The sequence below is a fragment of the Hyperolius riggenbachi genome, unplaced genomic scaffold (genome assembly GCF_040937935.1).
Source record: "Hyperolius riggenbachi isolate aHypRig1 unplaced genomic scaffold, aHypRig1.pri scaffold_117, whole genome shotgun sequence".
NCBI classification, from domain to species: domain Eukaryota; kingdom Metazoa; phylum Chordata; class Amphibia; order Anura; family Hyperoliidae; genus Hyperolius; species Hyperolius riggenbachi.
In genome coordinates, this window is record NW_027152342.1 from 136,370 (window position 1) to 153,889 (window position 17,520).

Here is a 17,520-nt window from a genome sequence, read left to right on the forward strand (position 1 = left end):
ATACCAGTTGCCTGGCAGTCCTGCTGTTCTCTTTGGTTGCAGCAGTGGCTAAATCACACACCTGAAACAAGCATACAGCTAATCCAGTCTGACATCAGTCAGATCCAGGGATGAGCAGAAACTACGCCAGTGCGAATTTACGCATCGTAGTTCGCAAATTACACATCGTAGTTCGTAGGTGAAGTTTCAGAACTACGCTTAGGAATTTACGCGTATCGAAGTACCGTTATGCGTAGCTTACACCCACTATATGTAGTTAACATATGTATTGCGTAGTGAACTACGAATGCGTTACTCGCGTCTAATTTCCACGTGCGATTGTATGCTTACAAATTTACGCATTGGGAAGGGGAATGTATGCATAGAAGAGTTCCCGGTATAAGCATTTAAAGAGGAATTTAATGAGTAAAATTTTCTGCTTGCGGGCATAAGCATCCGCATACACTACACTTCGCACTACGCGTAATTGCGTATTTTAATGCGTAGTCTACGAAATGCATACGAAGCGAATATTTGATTTTGAAGTCGTAGTTTGGCGAAGCGTAATTGCGTAAAACTACGCATAGTTCCAGCGTAGCGAAGTCGGCTGACTACGACCATCCCTGGTCAGAGCACCTGATCTGCATGCTTGTTGAGGGGCTGTGGCTAAAAGTATTAGAGACACAGGATCAGCAGGTGAGTCAGGCAACTGGTATTATTTTAAAAGGAGAAATCCATATCCTTCTCAGTTTAGGTTACCTTTAAAGAGTCATAGGATATTACATCACACACCGTAAACTGGTAGGCCAGGAAATATCTTGTACCTTCTTTCCGCTTATTTAATGTTAACACAAGCATTCATTTTGGTGGTTTCAGCACTGGACTTCAATGATTTCTGCACAGAAAAATCAGTGTTGGACATCTTCATTATGGGGTCATTTGAGAGCTTTTGTAATGATAATGTATTTATTTAATGTGACCCTGTAAACCATAAACTTTAAAATGGCCCTGAACAGACCTAAATAATGGAATACTGAACTTACCTGGGGCTTCCTCCAGCCTCTCGTAGCCCGCGAGGTCCCTTTGTGTCCTCTGGGTCCCCTCCATTCTCCCTCTGGTGGCTCCCTAAGCTGCATGACCCAGGCCGGGAGTCATGCGCAACTGCCTTTGTGTGGCCCATCCACGCGCACCCATCACTGTGTGCACGTGGATAATCCTACTAAATTAATTGATCAATCATAAAGGAAAATTGACTACTGTATGGTCACCTTAATATTTCATTTTAGGAGATTAGATTAAGAGGTACAGTTAGGTTATGGAGAGGAATGCCTTATCAGCTAAGTTCTAAGAGATTTCCACTTACCAGATTGACTTCTGCCATCGAGAACTGGAGAATTCCGTTGTTGAGGGTACGGTGGTGGATTATTGTATTCTGGATTGGCTGGATTCAACATTCTTTCTCTGAGTTTTTCTCCTGTAAAAACTATTATATATAGTACATCAGACAGAGCGATACATTTAAAAGTAAATATGAAAAAATACACATAAACATCAGTTGGGCTGGCAAAAATTACTGGATGATAATTGTAGTTATCTGGGGCATAAGAAAGACCCTCTGGGCCCCTTAGAAAATGGATAATTATGAGTCCTTATGCAATCCTATTTCCAAAGCTGAGAAAGAGGAAGTAGATTTTTTAGTTATTGTGATGTTGTGAGAGAATTTTGAGTGATTTTGGAGGCAATTACAAGTTTTGGAGCAATTATTTAGCATATTTTGGAGCAACTGTGATTTTTGAAAAGATTGCAGTTTGCTGAAACAATTTTTTGGGGCGATCTTTGAGTGTGTTTGGAGCGATTTTGGAGGACTGCATATTTCATACAGAAGTGAGCTCAAAATGGACACTTACCCAGGGCCAGGATGAATATAAAGAAAATATTTTTTCTTGGTGCCAGGCTTTGGACAGCGGTATTACAGGCACAGTATGTTTATTGTGAGGGCGCCAAATACATTTTTTTTTGTTTGTTACATTTATTCATCATGTATACAGTTTAAACCCACTTTAAAAAGAACCTGAGATCAAGAGTAAAAGTATATTTATACTTATCTGGGGCTTTCTTCAGCCCCATGAGGTCCATGGGCTTCCTCACTGTCCTCTCGGGCTGGACGCGTTCTTATATACATGTGGGGCTCAACCGTGCTTGCAAGCCCCACCATGGTACCACAGTCAGGATCTCCTGGATACAGGAGCGCGGCAGGGGCAAGGCTGCACATGCACAAAAGCCCACAACTGGCCGCAACTGTCCAGATTACCAGGACTGATTAGAAGATGATGGAGTGGCCGGAGAGTACATGGCCTCAAGGGGTTGAAGGAAGGCAAGTATAAATATACTCTTACCTTTGATCTAAGGTACCCTTTAAAGAGACTCTATACTTAAAAAAGCCCCCTGGGGGATACTTACTTGGGAAGGGGGAAGCCTCAGTGTCCCAAGGAGGCTTTCCTGTCACTATAGGGAATCCATCGCTGGCTCCCCCAAAACCTCCCCTACAAGCTTGACAAGCTGTGAGTTATTTACCTCTCCACGATCCTGTGCAGGCGCACCAGCGGCTTTTCGTTTGGGTAAGGCGGAAATACCCAAAGCCAATCATATCCGCTCTGCTGCGCGGGCGCAAAGGGTCAAATTCGGCTATTTCTGCCTTAACCCGAACAGAGAGCATCTAGTGCGCCTGCGCAGGAACTCAGCAAGTAAACATTTACCTTGCTGCGGTTCAGGGGGCTGTAGCGCTGGATTGCCGGGACACCGGATGATGGGGAAACCTCATTAGGATCCAGAGGCTTCCCTCTCCCGAGGTAAGAATCTCCCAGAGGGTTTTTTTTTTTTAAATTACAGATTTTCTTTCAAGTAAGGTATATTCTACAATGTTATTCCTCAACCCTAGTTAGATCATTCTTAAACTATAAAAACAACTACTTTTATGGAAGAGACCAAAACTGTGTCATACCTTCCCCTCTAAGAATGCTCCTCAGGGGATTCAGCTTCGTCATTAGTGTCATTCTGTTGGCTTTCTCTGGCATGGATAAGAGGAGAGCATCAGAGGACCACCTTTTAATGCTTGGCTGTGACTGAAGGATGCTATGTTTCTCCTCATCACTGCTGTCATCCAAGTCATCAATCAGCACAAGAACATTTTTTCGTCCTGATGAAACAAACATAAAAATATATTTAAACACTTAAAGGAAATCTGAAGAGAAAATAAACTTATGATATAATGATTTGTATGTGTAGTACTGCTAAGAAATAAAACATTATTAGCACAGATATGAGTCTCATATTGTTTCCAGTACAGGAAGAGTCAAGAGACTTCAGTTATCTATGCAAAGGCGCTTCTGTGAACTCTGTGACTTTATAAAGTCATGGACAGCACTGTCTTTAGAAAGTTCTTATCTCAGCTTTCTCCCACTGACTTCATTCAGGTACCACTTGAAACAAAATGAAAAACCGAGAGCCCAATATAGTGCAGTAAGTCTAACAATTGTTGGCGAAATAATTAACAGATGTGGATATACTCACAAACACGGGTTACCACATAGGCAACCACTTGAAATGCAGGTGGGGAGCATTAGAACTTGACCCCACTCAGGTTTAAGAAGTCGCTCTCTGTAGATAGAAAGAAGGGGACAGTCCCCTCCACCCAAGGTGGACTATATACTGTGCAAATTTGGACAGAGGCGCCAGGCAGGTTAAAATGATCTAAAAACAACTAAAAAGGAGGAGTACAGGTGGACTTAAAATTTATTTTGGCACTTTTCAACGCGTTTCACAGGTATAACCCACTTCATCAGGCAAGGAGTGCAAGCTCAAAAAGGTCCAATAGTGGCAATGCGCCTCTGTAGAAACGCGTTGCGGAGTGCCAAAATAATTTGTTATTTGCGATTTGAACAATCTCGATTGTCCATCATTTCAGGAGGTAAGTCCACCTGTACTCCTTCTTTTTAGTTGTTTTTAGATCATTTTAACCTGCCTGGCACCTCTGTCCAAATTTTCATTCAGGGCCAGTTCTAGACTTTCTGCTGCCTGAGGCAAACTTGTGATGTGCCCTCACCCCCTAAGTTGGAATGATCACACAGTGCCGACAATGTAACCTGCTTCATTTAATGTTCTCACATGACATGCTGCAGCTCAACACAATAGCACACTGGCTGGCTGTGAGTCTGTCATAAACAAACTGCTCCCCTTCAGCCACTCCATTCCTCCTCAGGAAGGTACACACAGTATAAATGTGCTGCCCCTGAAATCTCTGCGCCTGATGCAAATGTTTCACCTTGCTTCATGAAGAAACCGACCCTGACTTCATTGGTCCATTTTCAAGCTGCATATATTTACCAATTTGCATAAATCTGCATAAAGTCAGAAATATTTGCATCTCATTGATCATTTCTAATAGCAACTACACACCAGTAAAATGGCAAAATATGATTGGAGGTAGTCGTCTTCCTCTTTCTCCCATAGTCTGCAGCCAGTCTACCTTGCTTTGCTGCTGGGTAAATCAGAAATAGCCATTGGCTACAGGGTAAGTGGTAATTACGGTAAGTGTAGCTGCTTCGCCCCACTCCTCCCCACTGTAACGTATGTGGGGACCCCATGCTCGGGCCCCCTGAGTGATAATTGCACCCCTGTACCACACAGTAGTGAAAACAATGGTAATAGATAGGAACAGTTGCTGAATCCTCAATGCCTTTCTTGACAACCTCTACAATATCCCTCTCTTAGAATGGCATCTCTCACCATTCCCATCTCATCCACTGACATATTCCAACAGAGGCCAATGTGTCAAAGTGCTAGTTTTTGTACTCAGGGGGCTGTCTGTTGTCTGATTATTGGTTGATAGTGATGAGGTTGCTGAGTGAATAGTATTGCATGGAATCCTGGGAGTCCTAATATGGAGTGAAAGGAAATAAGCTCCCTTTTCTTTTCTTCAAATGTTTGCATTAGCATGCCCATTTTGGACACAGCCCTTAGTTTCTAGAACCAACATTTAGGTATCATTTATTTTCCTACATCCGTTTTCAGCGGCCATATTGTAAAAATACAAAGGGCTCGATTCACAAAGTGGTGCTAACCCAGTAAAAGACTTTAAACGTGATAACCATTGCACCACGCTGGTGAAAAGCCAGTTTAGGCCTGATAAGTTTAGGTGTGATAAGTTTAGGCATGATAAGTTTAGGCGTGATAAGTTTAGATCGCGTGCAAAGTCCTGCGCGCAAAACAGCGCCATTAAACTCTATGCGAAGTGCACCAGACTTTGCTAGCGCAAAACTTTTGGTCAGCTGTGCACTGCGGTGCTAACGCAGTTGGTGCTTAAACTTATCACGCCTAAACTTATCATGCCTAAACTTATCACGCCTAAACTGAGTTTAGGCATGATAAGGGGCTTTTCACCAGTGTGCCAACTGTTAGCACCGCTTTGTCATTCAAGCACAAAGAATTTGCAATGTATTTGCTACAAAATTATGAGTTAACTCAGCATACTGCACACCACCATAGCAAGGTGCGCGTTACGGAGTGCACTTATAGGGTAACGTGAGCTTCCCCCATGCCGTTAGCGCCGGAAAATTTGTCATGCACTGACTGTGCACAGCAATTGAACAGCTGCTTTAACATTAGGTCCCTTATCTTTTTATCACGCATTAATTACCTCTCCTTATCCATTTATGTAAGTCAGGAGAAAAAGGTAGTCGGCACCACAAATATATGAAAGCTCTTATTGATGCTTTATGATAAAATGTAGCCACAGATGACAGCCTGCTGTTTCGAAGGACTTTTCCTTACTCAAAGCTGCATTACTGCTGAGTGCAAGACAACACAGAAAGCACATATTTATATACTAGACCAGTGATCTGCAAACGTGGTTCTCCAGATGTTGGGGAACTACAAGTCCCACAATGCATTTGCCTTTATGAATCATGACTCTGTCTGTCAGACTCCCACACTTCATTGTGTGACTTGTAGTTCCTTAACAGCTGGAGAGCCAAGTTTGCACATCACTGTACTAGACCATTGGCTAAGTCACCAATTACTGTTGTTTCTGGCCACACACCTCAGTTACTGGTCTTGGCGCTCATTTGTAATGCAGAGCTAGGTAGATGTCTCTTTCCCCTCTCTTGTAAATGGGCTTAGTATGGATGTCACATGCACAGGGGGCTGTCCCTTACTTCTAGTGTGATTTCCCATCTAGGGATATGTAGAAGCTTTCCAGAGGCGCCAATAGAGTAAAAGTCACTTAAACGAGCTTAAAACCGATGGGGCAGTGGTGGGCCTATCCCATCCATGCAGACAAAGCAAACAAAGGAAGGACTGTGGCATCAACAGTCAAACAACAATTTATTTATACTCCACAGTAAAAATAGGCAACGCGTTTCACGGGCTCAATCCCGCTTCATCAGGCCAATCAAAAAGGAGCATACAGCTTAGATTGGTCCAATGCTTTCAAGTTCTGTGACTGGGCTAAAATTACCAAGTTAAGGTAAATTGGATCTCTTCGTACATCCGATTTCCGAATTCTGGTTGCAAATGCTGATTTCCATTTGCAGACATTTTAAATATGCAGAATCTAAAGGAGCATCCCTTTTTCCATCAAGTCCATTCTCAACTGCTGTATTGCTCATTGGCTGACAGGATCTACGACAGTCATTGGTGAGCTATAAATGTGTGCTTTCTGTGTTGTCTTGTATTCAGCAGTAATGCAGCACTGAGTAAGAATAAGTCCTCCATAACAGGTCTGCTGTGGCTGCATTTTATCATGAAGAATCAATAAAAGAGCTTTCATATATTGGCATGCAGACTACTTTTTGCTTTCGGGTTACTGGTCTTAAGATGAAAAATCCATTTGATATGAAGGCACTCTTCCTCTCTTCAGTGGGTGCTGTTCCTACAACTGCTGTAGACTGTCCATGTCCATTTACCTAATATGTTAGCTCTCCTTACAGTTAAGGTGAAACATAAGTAAGAGGACATTGGCCTCAATTCACTAAGATCCTGCTGGTGATAATAAGGCAAGAGAAAACTTGCCACTACTCATCGATGTTGCCTTATTAAGGCGTAGAGATACGTTTTCACAGTGAGACAGGTATCTTCTGACTTCAGTCCTTAAGTTACCTCCTTCGTAGTTATTTTCACATGCAGTTAATTAACAGCCTATCTTTAAAGGTGCGTACACACGACGGACTGGAGGAAACGACAGGCGGATCGCTCAGGAACAGCCGTATTAGTCTGCCGACAGACTGTACACACGCCGGACTATCGCTGGAACGCCCGCCCAGCGGGAGGTGACGACGGACCCGTCGTTTCCTCCAGTCCGGCGTGTGTACGCACCTTAACTTTAGAATTCTGTAGTTATGTTAAGGATTGAAATGTTAACTTTAGAGATCTCTCCTTAACTCATCTCGGATCCTTAAAGAGGATCCGAGATGAAAAAATAACTATAACAAGTAACTTGTCTATATATCGTATCTAAAGATTAGATAGTTTACACAGCAAATCTAGCTGCAAACAGCTTAAAATAAAAAATGATTATTTCTTTCTGTGATACAATGACAGCAGCCATGCTAATTGTAAACATTGCACAGAGGCAGGCTTATCTGCATCTTGAGCAAAAAAAACCTAATCCCCCTCCTCCCTCCTCCCCTCTGCCTCTGAAATCTCTGGCTAGTAATACCTCCCCCTCCTCCTGCCCAGACTGAGCTCCCATGAGCCATTGCTACTGTGTGAAAGTGCCTTGGCTCTCTGAAAACCTGTGGACATGGCTTATTTAGTTTATATGGAATTAGAATATTAAAACAAAAACAAAAAAAGTATTTGGCTTGAGGAATGCCCTATAAACAATAGGAAAGGAACACAATTATGCAATAAGTAAAAGTTCATCTCAGATCTGCTTTAACCACTTCGCCATATCTGGACGCATATATCCGTCCAGATAGGCAGTGGTGCTGCAGCCGTGTGGTGCGCGCGATCGGGCGCGCGCCCGCGCGCGCCCCCGCTGCCTCCCGCTGCCCCCCCGATCAGTGAATGGGAATATAATTCCCATTCACCGATCCAAGTCCCCGGCAGAAATACCGACGCTTTCTCATCAGAGAGCGTGGTGTTTCTGCCCCCAGGAAACAACTTCTCTTCATTTTAGTTCCTAGATGCGACATCGTTCGCATCTAGGAACTTTTTGAATGTGGCCATCTTGTGGCCAAATAGTAAACTGCACCCACATACCTGAATTGAATAAAAAATACATTATTTTACATCTAAAATTGGCTATTTACCTCCCAAACTAAAATTACCCAAATACATTTTTGTATTAAAAAAAATAATAAAAAAAATTACAATTAAAAAAAAAAAAACTACATAAATAGTTACCTAAGGGTCTGAACTTTTTAAATATACATGTCAAGAGAGTATCTTATTACATTTTTTTAAAATTATAAGCTTGTAAATAGTGATCGACGCAAATTGAAAAAATGCACCTTTATTTCTAAATAAAATATCGGCGCCATAAATTGTGATAGGGACGTAATTTAAATGGTGTAATAAGCGGGACAAATGGGCACATAAAATACATGGGTTTTAATTACTGTAGCATGTATTAATTTTAAACTATAATGGCTAAAAACTGAGAAATAATGTTTTTTTTCCATTTCTATCTTAATCTTCCTGTTAAAATGTATTTACAGTAAAGTGGCTCTTAGCAAAATGTACTACCTAAAGAAAGCTTAATTAGTGGCGGAAAAAACGAGATATAGATCAATTAATTTTGATAAGTAGCGATAAAGTTATTAGCGAATGAATGGGAGGTGAACATTGCTTGGATGCATAAGATTTTCGAAGCTGTAGGCTGAAGTGGTTAAAGACAGAAGAGTTAACTTTGCCTGAGGCAAATTGTTTAGTGAATACTACATGCCTCATCACCATGGTTGATAACACTAGAAACAGCTCAGAAATGTTATTAAAGACAAGAGATAATCTTAGTGAATTGAGGCCATGATTGATTTATTGAATTACCAAGTTCTTCACAAAGGCTCTGCAATTCCTCATCATAAAGAGACTCTTTCACATCGGTGATGTTCACTCTTCCTCTGTTCCTGGTGTGATAAATAATCCCGAATGTGCACTGGGAGATGTCGTCTCTGAGCTGCTGGTAGCCATTGTTTGTGATGTAAAAATTCCGAACATCTACGACACAGTCCTGGAAATCCTCCTTCAGCACTCTAATCAGCCAGGAATAGTCTTGCTCCCCCGATCTGGAGAAAATCCCAACCATGTGTCTTCTGCCCATTGGATTCTGGAGAGTCAGAAATGGGAAACAAAATAATGATTCATTCTTTAAAGTAATACTGGAAATTCAGGTGAAGGACATTTTTTTTGACATTCTGTTGTTGTGTTTTTTAATTTATCTCTAGCCAGGGGACATAACAATCACCCCTGCAGCCCCCATGACTACAGGGGTGCCCCGGGGCGTACAGGGGACCGGGCCCACCCATGCAAGTTGATCACAGGTGGGCCCAGCAGAAATAGCCAAGCCCAATGGAGTCAGCATTACTGCGCAGGTGAAAGGCGTTTGTGCCTGTGCTGTAGAGCGGACCTTAGTGGGCTCGGCTAATTCTGACGGAGCCCGAGCAGAAAGCCACTAGAGCATATGCAAGGTTCACCTACAAGCGCCAACAAGGGGATTTTCAGGGGAGACTGCTGGATCCCCTCTCCTGAGGAGAATTGGGGAAGCCTCTTTAGGATCCAGAGGCTTCTCCCTCCCAAGGTCAGTACCCCCTACAGGCACTTGTTTTTTGCTTCAGGTACACTTTATCGTGCACATTTAACACTAATACACTGCATGCAGTGCAGGACCGTACCACGATCCCTATAATGCAACGTACCCGCTGCACTGTGAACATTCTATGTCAGTACACTATAGAATAAAATTGCACTCGGCACTCAGAAAGTATCTTCAGAGGGAGGGGGGAGGTCAAACAGCACCTGTATAAGTTTTGTGGTTTGCACTCCAATGGAACACCTGTATGTAGAGATGAGCGTAATGGCGTAATTACGATTTCGCGAAATTTCGTGTAATTACGTTTATGGCCGTAAGTACATAATCGTAATGAAGAAGGATTTTGCGAAATTTCGCGAAAGCGTAATTTTCGCTTAATTTTCGCATTGCAACAGGTATTACGAAATTAATGCGTATGGCCATGCTCCCGAAGCAGAAAAGTTGACGCATGGATCAATGTTAGGTAGCCGCCGACTTTAAGGGTTAATAGCAAAGCCCCCTTAAATGCTAAGAGCCTCAAATTTGGAGAATATATTAAGGAGATCAGAAGGAATAAGAGGAAAAAAATTTTTTTCAAAAAGACCTTATAGTTTTTGAGAAAATCGATTTTTAAGTTTCAAGGGCGAAAATGTCTTTTAAATGCGGAAAATGTCAGTTTTTTTTGCACAGGTAACAATAGTGTATTATTTTCATAGATTCCCCCAAGTGGGAAGAGTTTTACTTACTTCGTTCTGAGTGTGGGAAATATTAAAAAAAAACGACGTGGGGTCCCCCCTCCCAGACCTCTTTAACCCCTTGTCCCCCATGCAGGCTGGGATAGCCAGAATGCGGAGCACCGGCCGCGTGGGGCTCCGCACCCTGACTATACCAGCCCGCATGGTCCATGGATTGGGGGGTCTCGGAAGGGGAGGGGCAGCCAAGCTTTCCCCTCCCCCTCCGAGCCCTTGTCCAATCCAAGGACAAGGGGCTCTTCTCCACCTCCGATGGGCGGTGGAGGTGGAGGCCGCGATTTCCTGGGGGGGAGGGTTCATGGTGGAATCTGGGAGTCCCCTTTAAAAAGGGGTCCCCCAGATGCCCACCCCCCCTTCCAGGAGAAATGAGTATAGAGGTACTTGTACCCCTTACCCATTTCCTTTAAGAGTTAAAAGTAAATAAACACACAAACACTTAGAAAAAGTATTTTAATTGAACAAAAAACATAACCACGAAAAAAGTCCTTTAATATTCTTAATTAAACATTAATACTTACCTGTCCCTTTAAATAAATGATCCCACGCAATATCCTCGGAAATGTTCTATCAGTTACAATGTAACAAAGTTATTACAATGTAACAACTTTGTTACATTGTAACTACGCCGCACCCGACGTCACTCGCTGCCGCCGCATACGCGTCTGCGCTGCACGGACCCGACAGAGCTCTGAGCTATATAGCTCAGAGCTCTGAGAAGCATCTTTGTATTTTGGCTCCAAGGAGCCCCATTGGTCCTTAGCAGACCAATGGGGTTCCTTCAAATCAGAAGGAACCCCATTGGTCTGCTAAGGACCAATGGGGCTCCTTGGAGCCCAAATACAAAGATGCTTTAGAGAGCTCTGAGCTATAGCTCAGAGCTCTGTCGGGTCCGTGCAGGACGCTAAGTCCCCGCAGCTCCCGCTGCCCTCCCCGCCTCTCCCACATGTCACCCACATGTCACCCACATGTGGGTGACATGTGGGTGACAGATGTGGGCGGGGTGGACAGCGGGGGCCAGCGGGGACTTAGCGTCCTGCACGGACGCGTATGCGGCGGCTGAGCGGCGAGTGGCATCGGGTGCGGCGTAGTTACAATGTAACAAAGTTGTTACATTGTAATAACTTTGTTACATTGTAACTGATAGAACATTTCCGAGGATATTGCGTGGGATCATTTATTTAAAGGGACAGGTAAGTATTAATGGTTAATTAAGAATATTAAAGGACTTTTTTCGTGGTTATGTTTTTTGTTCAATTAAAATACTTTTTCTAAGTGTTTGTGTGTTTATTTACTTTTAACTCTTAAAGGAAATGGGTAAGGGGTACAAGTACCTCTATACTCATTTCTCCTGGGAGGGGGGGTGGGCATCTGGGGGACCCCTTTTTAAAGGGGACTCCCAGATTCCACCATGAACCCTCCCTCCCAGGAAATCGCGGCCTCCACCTCCACCGCCCATCGGAGGTGGAGAAGAGCCCCTTGTCCTTGGATTGGACAAGGGCTCGGAGGGGGAGGGGAAAGCTTGGCTGCCCCTCCCCTTCCGAGACCCCCCAATCCATGGACCATGCGGGCTGGTATAGTCAGGGTGCGGAGCCCCACAGGGCCGGTGCTCCGCATTCTGGCTATCCCAGCCTGCATGGAGGACAAGGGGTTAAAGAGGTCTGGGAGGGGGACCCCACGTCGTTTTTTTTTTATATTTTCAACACTCAGAACGAAGTAAGTAAAACTCTTCCCACTTGGGGGAATCTATGAAAATAATACACTATTGTTACCTGTGCAAAAAAAACTGACATTTTCCGCATTTAAAAGACATTTTCGCCCTTGAAACTTAAAAATCAATTTTCTCAAAAACTATAAGGTCTTTTTGAAAAAAAAATTTTCCTCTTATTCCCACTGATCCCCTTAATATACCCTGGGAATTTGGTGTTCCTAAACTTTAAGCAGGCTTTGCTATTAACCATTAAAGTCGGCGGGTTTTTTTAAATGTTTACATTTTTCCTTTGAAACTTTAACATCGATTTTCTCAAAAACTATAAGGTCTTTTTGAAAAAAAATGTTTTCCTCTTTTTACTCCTGATCTCCTTAATATATTCTCCAAATTTGAGGCTCTTAGCATTTAAGGGGGCTTTGCTATTAACCCTTAAAGTCGGCGGCTTTTTTATATTATACGGAGCGTTACGGTTTAACGCGAAATTACGGTAGCGTTTAATGCGAAATTACGGCATGAACGAAACGCGAAATTACGTGTTGAAAATTACGCTTACGGTATTTTCAATTACGATTTTAATGGCAATTACGCTACTGTAATTTCGCATCGTAATCGCAAATTTCGCATGCGTAATTTTAGTAATGCGAAATTACGAAAATTTCAGCTCAACTCTACCTGTATGGAGGCTTTATTGGGCAAGCCAAATGACGTGCAGCCGGAAACACATAGGCAGAAAACACTCGGCAAAATCTCTGTACATTGAGGTAGACCGGACACTGTCACGTATATGCTTTATTGCCTCTGTAGCCATACACATAGATTGTCTTCATGTCAATGATACAATGCATCTGCCATACAAAAAATCAATCAAACCTGATGGATCTGGTGCTGGGGTGCTGGGGATGGTGGTGACCATGGGAGAAAGGTGGACGGCACAACAGCCGTTTCACGCCTGACTGGCGCTTGCTCACGTGCGTGTCCTGTACAACGGCGGCCGGTGATCCATTTTTATATGGCAGATGTATTGTATCGTTGACATGAAGACAATCTATGTGTATGGCTACAGAGGCAATAAAGCATATACGTGACATTGACCGGTCTACCTCAATGTACAGAGACTGTGAACATTACATAGGTGGTGCATTGCTGTGAGCCGCATTACAAAGCGGCCGTTACACCGCACCACAATGCACCACTGTGAATGTGGCCTTATAGTGGAGCCTAAGAAATATTGCCATTAAAATACAATTGAAGTGAGATGAATACAAAGGCTGACATATGTATTTCCTTTTACACAATACCTGTTGCCTGGCAGCCCTGCTGATCTCTTTGGCTACAGTGCAGTAACATTGGAATCATACACCTGCAGCAAATCTGGTCTAGCCATCAGTACACCTAATCTGCATGCTTGTTCAGGGGCTAAATGGCTAAAAGTATTAAAGACAATTGATCAGCAGGATTGCCAGGCAACTGGTATTGTTTTACATATGTCAGCCTCCATATGTCTCACTTTAGGTTTCCTTTAGACAGGAAAATTACATTTGCTGATGCCTGATGCAGTCCATGATTCAAGATAGCTAGCAGTCTTATTAAAGTGGTCTAAAACTCTGACATAACATTCAATAAAAATGTGTTTTCCTGCTTTTATTACTTATACAGTTATCATATTTGCTTTTGTGCACAATTAATATTTTCTGTCTACAAATTCCAAGATTCCAAAGCGTAGTTTATCTTACCATGAAAGCTGCCATTGGATTTTATTCCAGCTGCTTTTTACTATATATTAAGGCCTCATTTACAGTAGGACGTTGCGTTTCAGTGTGACATTAAGGTCGCACAACGCGGCTCTAACGCAACGCATATAGACTTTAACTTGGGCATTATTATGCGTTCTTTAACACTGCGTTAAGTGTTATGACGTACACGTGGTGCAACCTTATTGGCGCTCTTTACATGTGATGTTAATGTTCCACATTAAATACTAACAAAAATAAACAAATTAGGATTCACGTTATAACAGTGATTATGTCGGATACTGCAAATAAACAAAAATCCCCCCAAAAATATATAAAAAAACAACAACAGCATGTGCAATAACAAAATAAACACAATAAACACAAAACATGTGTATTTACGATGGAACGAAAACGGCGCATAAGCATGTGCAACACAAATAAGGCAGCAGATTCATTGCTAATGAGCATGAAACAGCATGCAGAGCACGTTCTAATCACGCTACACGTTACACACAAAGCAACGTGTGCACTGTGAATGTCGCACAGACTTAGTATTGCTGTGCGGTAGTCTGTGTTGAAACATTTTCTAACATGCGACTTTAACGTCGCATTGTGAAAGATGCTTAAATCTTCTAGTGAGCTGTTCTGAACTGTGCGTGTGTGCTTGAAGCGGAGAGAGCGTTCAGAGAGTTCGTTTTCAGTTGTTACACTGTGTTTACACACAATGGGCTTGATCCACAAAGCCGTGCTAACTCATAGCACGGTCGCGCTGGAATTTTGCGAGGGTTATAACGTGCAGAACTTCTTTACACGCAATCGTGAATTTTCGTGCACTAACATGAATTTTTGCATGCAAACACTTTTTTGTGCGTGAACATTCACGATTAAGTGCGAAAAATGTTACGTGCATTGTAATGCGTGCAAAATGCTAGCGTGACCGTGCTAGGACTTAGCACGGCTTTGTGAAGCCCTATGTAACAACTTTGGAATGTAAACAAAGATGCTGTTATCTCCAGTCTGGATGCAGATTTGAAGCTGAATAGCCTTTCCATAGCAGGACAAAGTGCTAAGTTCAACCATTTTGTTGATTTTCTGTTAAAAAAAAATGTCTGGAATAGTAGCCTTAATGCTGTAAGGTACCTTTTAGAGCAAAGTAGAAATGCTGACTTTCAGACCACTTTAAAGGCCGGTTCAGATGGACAGAAGCCTGTGTCTGTCCTCGTCTTTTTCTGCTGGGATCCACTGCATGGTCTCATTGCATTTACCATCAATTGCCGTCAAAGCAGTGGCACAGCAATAGGGGTTGCATAGGTTGCAACCACATTGGGGTCCTTGAGCCTTGGGCCCCGAGGGTACCTCACTCAACCACAGCATTAGCTCTTTATTGGTTCTGTGCTGGGTAATAATAAGTTCTATAGATGCTTTGAATGGTAGTAATCATTAAAACGCTGTCCTACATCCCCTTCTTGCACCTCTGACACTATGGTTTTCCTTGGAAGGTATTGGAGCGCCGTATCAGTTATGTATAGAGTGCTTGGGGGACCCCAATGTAAAACTTGCACTGGGGCTCTCAGCTCCTTAGCTACGCCACTGTGTCGAAGCATGTAGCTTCTAGCCTGGGTTCTGTCCATGGTTCTGTATCCCTCAAGGTGCAACAACAAACTGATTGGAAACGATGCTAAACATTTTTTCTGCTTAGTACCAGAAAAGTATTTGGCAATTGGCATTATAAAAATGAGACGCCAGCAGCCAGCCGTGTGAACCAGCCCGAAAGGAAACCGGAAGTACCATTGTTACTCTCTTACCTGTGGCATGTCAGCAGGTTCATAACCTGTAGGAGAAAAATACATGCAGTGTTAATCCACTTGGAAGAAACATTTGATATAAGTTAATGTAGTCAGGGAAGAAGTATATTGAGTTGGCACATATAAGGGCAGCAAACATGGTAAGAAAATACAAGGCAATGGAGTAGAAGTGGAAACATGTAAGATGTGTACCTTAGAAGGGCAATATAGGTTTTTAGGAAGGGGGGGAAGGAAGTGGTGGAGAGTAAAGCCCTAATTACAGTACCATACATACCTAGTTGTTTTTGGTCACAATGAGTCACCTGGGTACTCTGTACTACTCAGTTCACACTGTCTGATGCCACCTGAATATCACTGTCAGAACTGCTACTACTGGCCCTTCTACCTGACTGTGGCTCTCAGGTTGTATCAACATCATCATCATCATAATTTCCTTCATCACTATTATTTCTGCCAATCTCATCATAAGCAACCAGTGCTAAAGAATCCTCCCGTACTTCCCCAACTCCCATTAAGTTCTACTGTGTTCTATTTTTGAGAGATAAATCTTCTGTCTCATTAAAAAAGCTTGGGGGACTCTGTGGGAGGTAAAGGCACAATTGGTATAGTGACAGTTGGACAGGTGGTAGACCTTTGCACCACCTCCTTAATAGTACCTACAGAGGAGCATGCTGGCATTGAGTCCTGGAAGACCCATTCCAAAGTAATGTTAGCACCATGTAACTCTGCATGGCATGGCCATGCTACCTCTGTCAAATACATGCTTTAAGATATAGATCGCTAAACTCTTTGTGTTGTGGGCTGCCTTGAAGTTGTTGCTGGGCTACACTGGTGAGTGCTGTGAAACTGCAAACCCTCCCAGACCTGCCAGCTCGAGCAGAACCACATTTCACTTTGAGTCTCCCTTTCATTTTTATTTATTTTTTTACAGCTGTCTCACACAAATGACTGTCACTCAGGTTCACTGGGAGGGAGAAGGCGCCCAAAAAAATAACCATGGATGTAATAATATAAAATGGCTTACCTCTAAGAAGAAGGGGTAAAGCCAATATAAGAAATACATTTTAACAATCAGACACAAAAATGATAACGCGTTTCGCAGAGCACAGTCTGCTTCCTCAGATCAAATAAAGCAGCATCTGGGTAGCCAAGGTGCAGAGCTTTTTTAGGCACTCCAAGCTCTGCATTTTGGCTACCCAGACATTGTTTTATTTTATCTCCGCGAAACGCCTTATCGTCTTCTGTGTCGGATTATTAAAATGTATTTCCTATATTGGCGTTGCCCCTTCCTCTTAGAGGTAAGCCATTTTATATTTACTACATCCATGGTTATTTTTTGGGGTGCCTTCTCCCTCCCAGTGATATTGTTTACAGCCCACTAGTTATTAGAGATTGCTGTCAATTGTTTTGAGTACCCAACAATCGTTTATTCTGGAGAGCGACCCATTTTATATTTACTACATCCATGGTTATTTTTTGGGGTGCCTTCTCCCTCCCAGTGATATTGTTTACAGCCCACTAGTTATTAGAGATTGCTGTCAATTGTTTTGAGTATCCAACAATCGTTTATTCTGGAGAGCGACCCATACCTTTTAAGACAAAGAACCCGAGTGGGGACAGGATTTCCTCACTGCTTTTTATACTGGCATTAATATACTTCACCATAAGGGGCTTCTGGTCTCTCTCTGTAGCACACAGCTGCCCATATGCAGTTAACTTTTTCACTTGCATTGTTTCCTAGGAGATCATTTTTGAT

The 17,520-nt window shown here is 42.7% G+C and overlaps 1 protein-coding gene across 1 annotated transcript in view; it reads right to left on the minus strand.

Moving 5' to 3' along the window:
- Positions 1–17,520, minus strand: part of LOC137543607 (uncharacterized) — a 70,527-nt gene that overhangs the window by 18,401 nt on the left and 34,606 nt on the right. The window contains exons 8-11 of the mRNA XM_068264710.1: positions 15,765–15,790; positions 9,025–9,304; positions 2,981–3,175; positions 1,343–1,462 (exon numbers count right to left, since the gene is read on the minus strand). Of these exons, the coding sequence (XP_068120811.1) occupies positions 1,343–1,462; positions 2,981–3,175; positions 9,025–9,304; positions 15,765–15,790 (621 nt within the window). The remainder of the gene's footprint in view (positions 1–1,342; positions 1,463–2,980; positions 3,176–9,024; positions 9,305–15,764; positions 15,791–17,520) is intronic.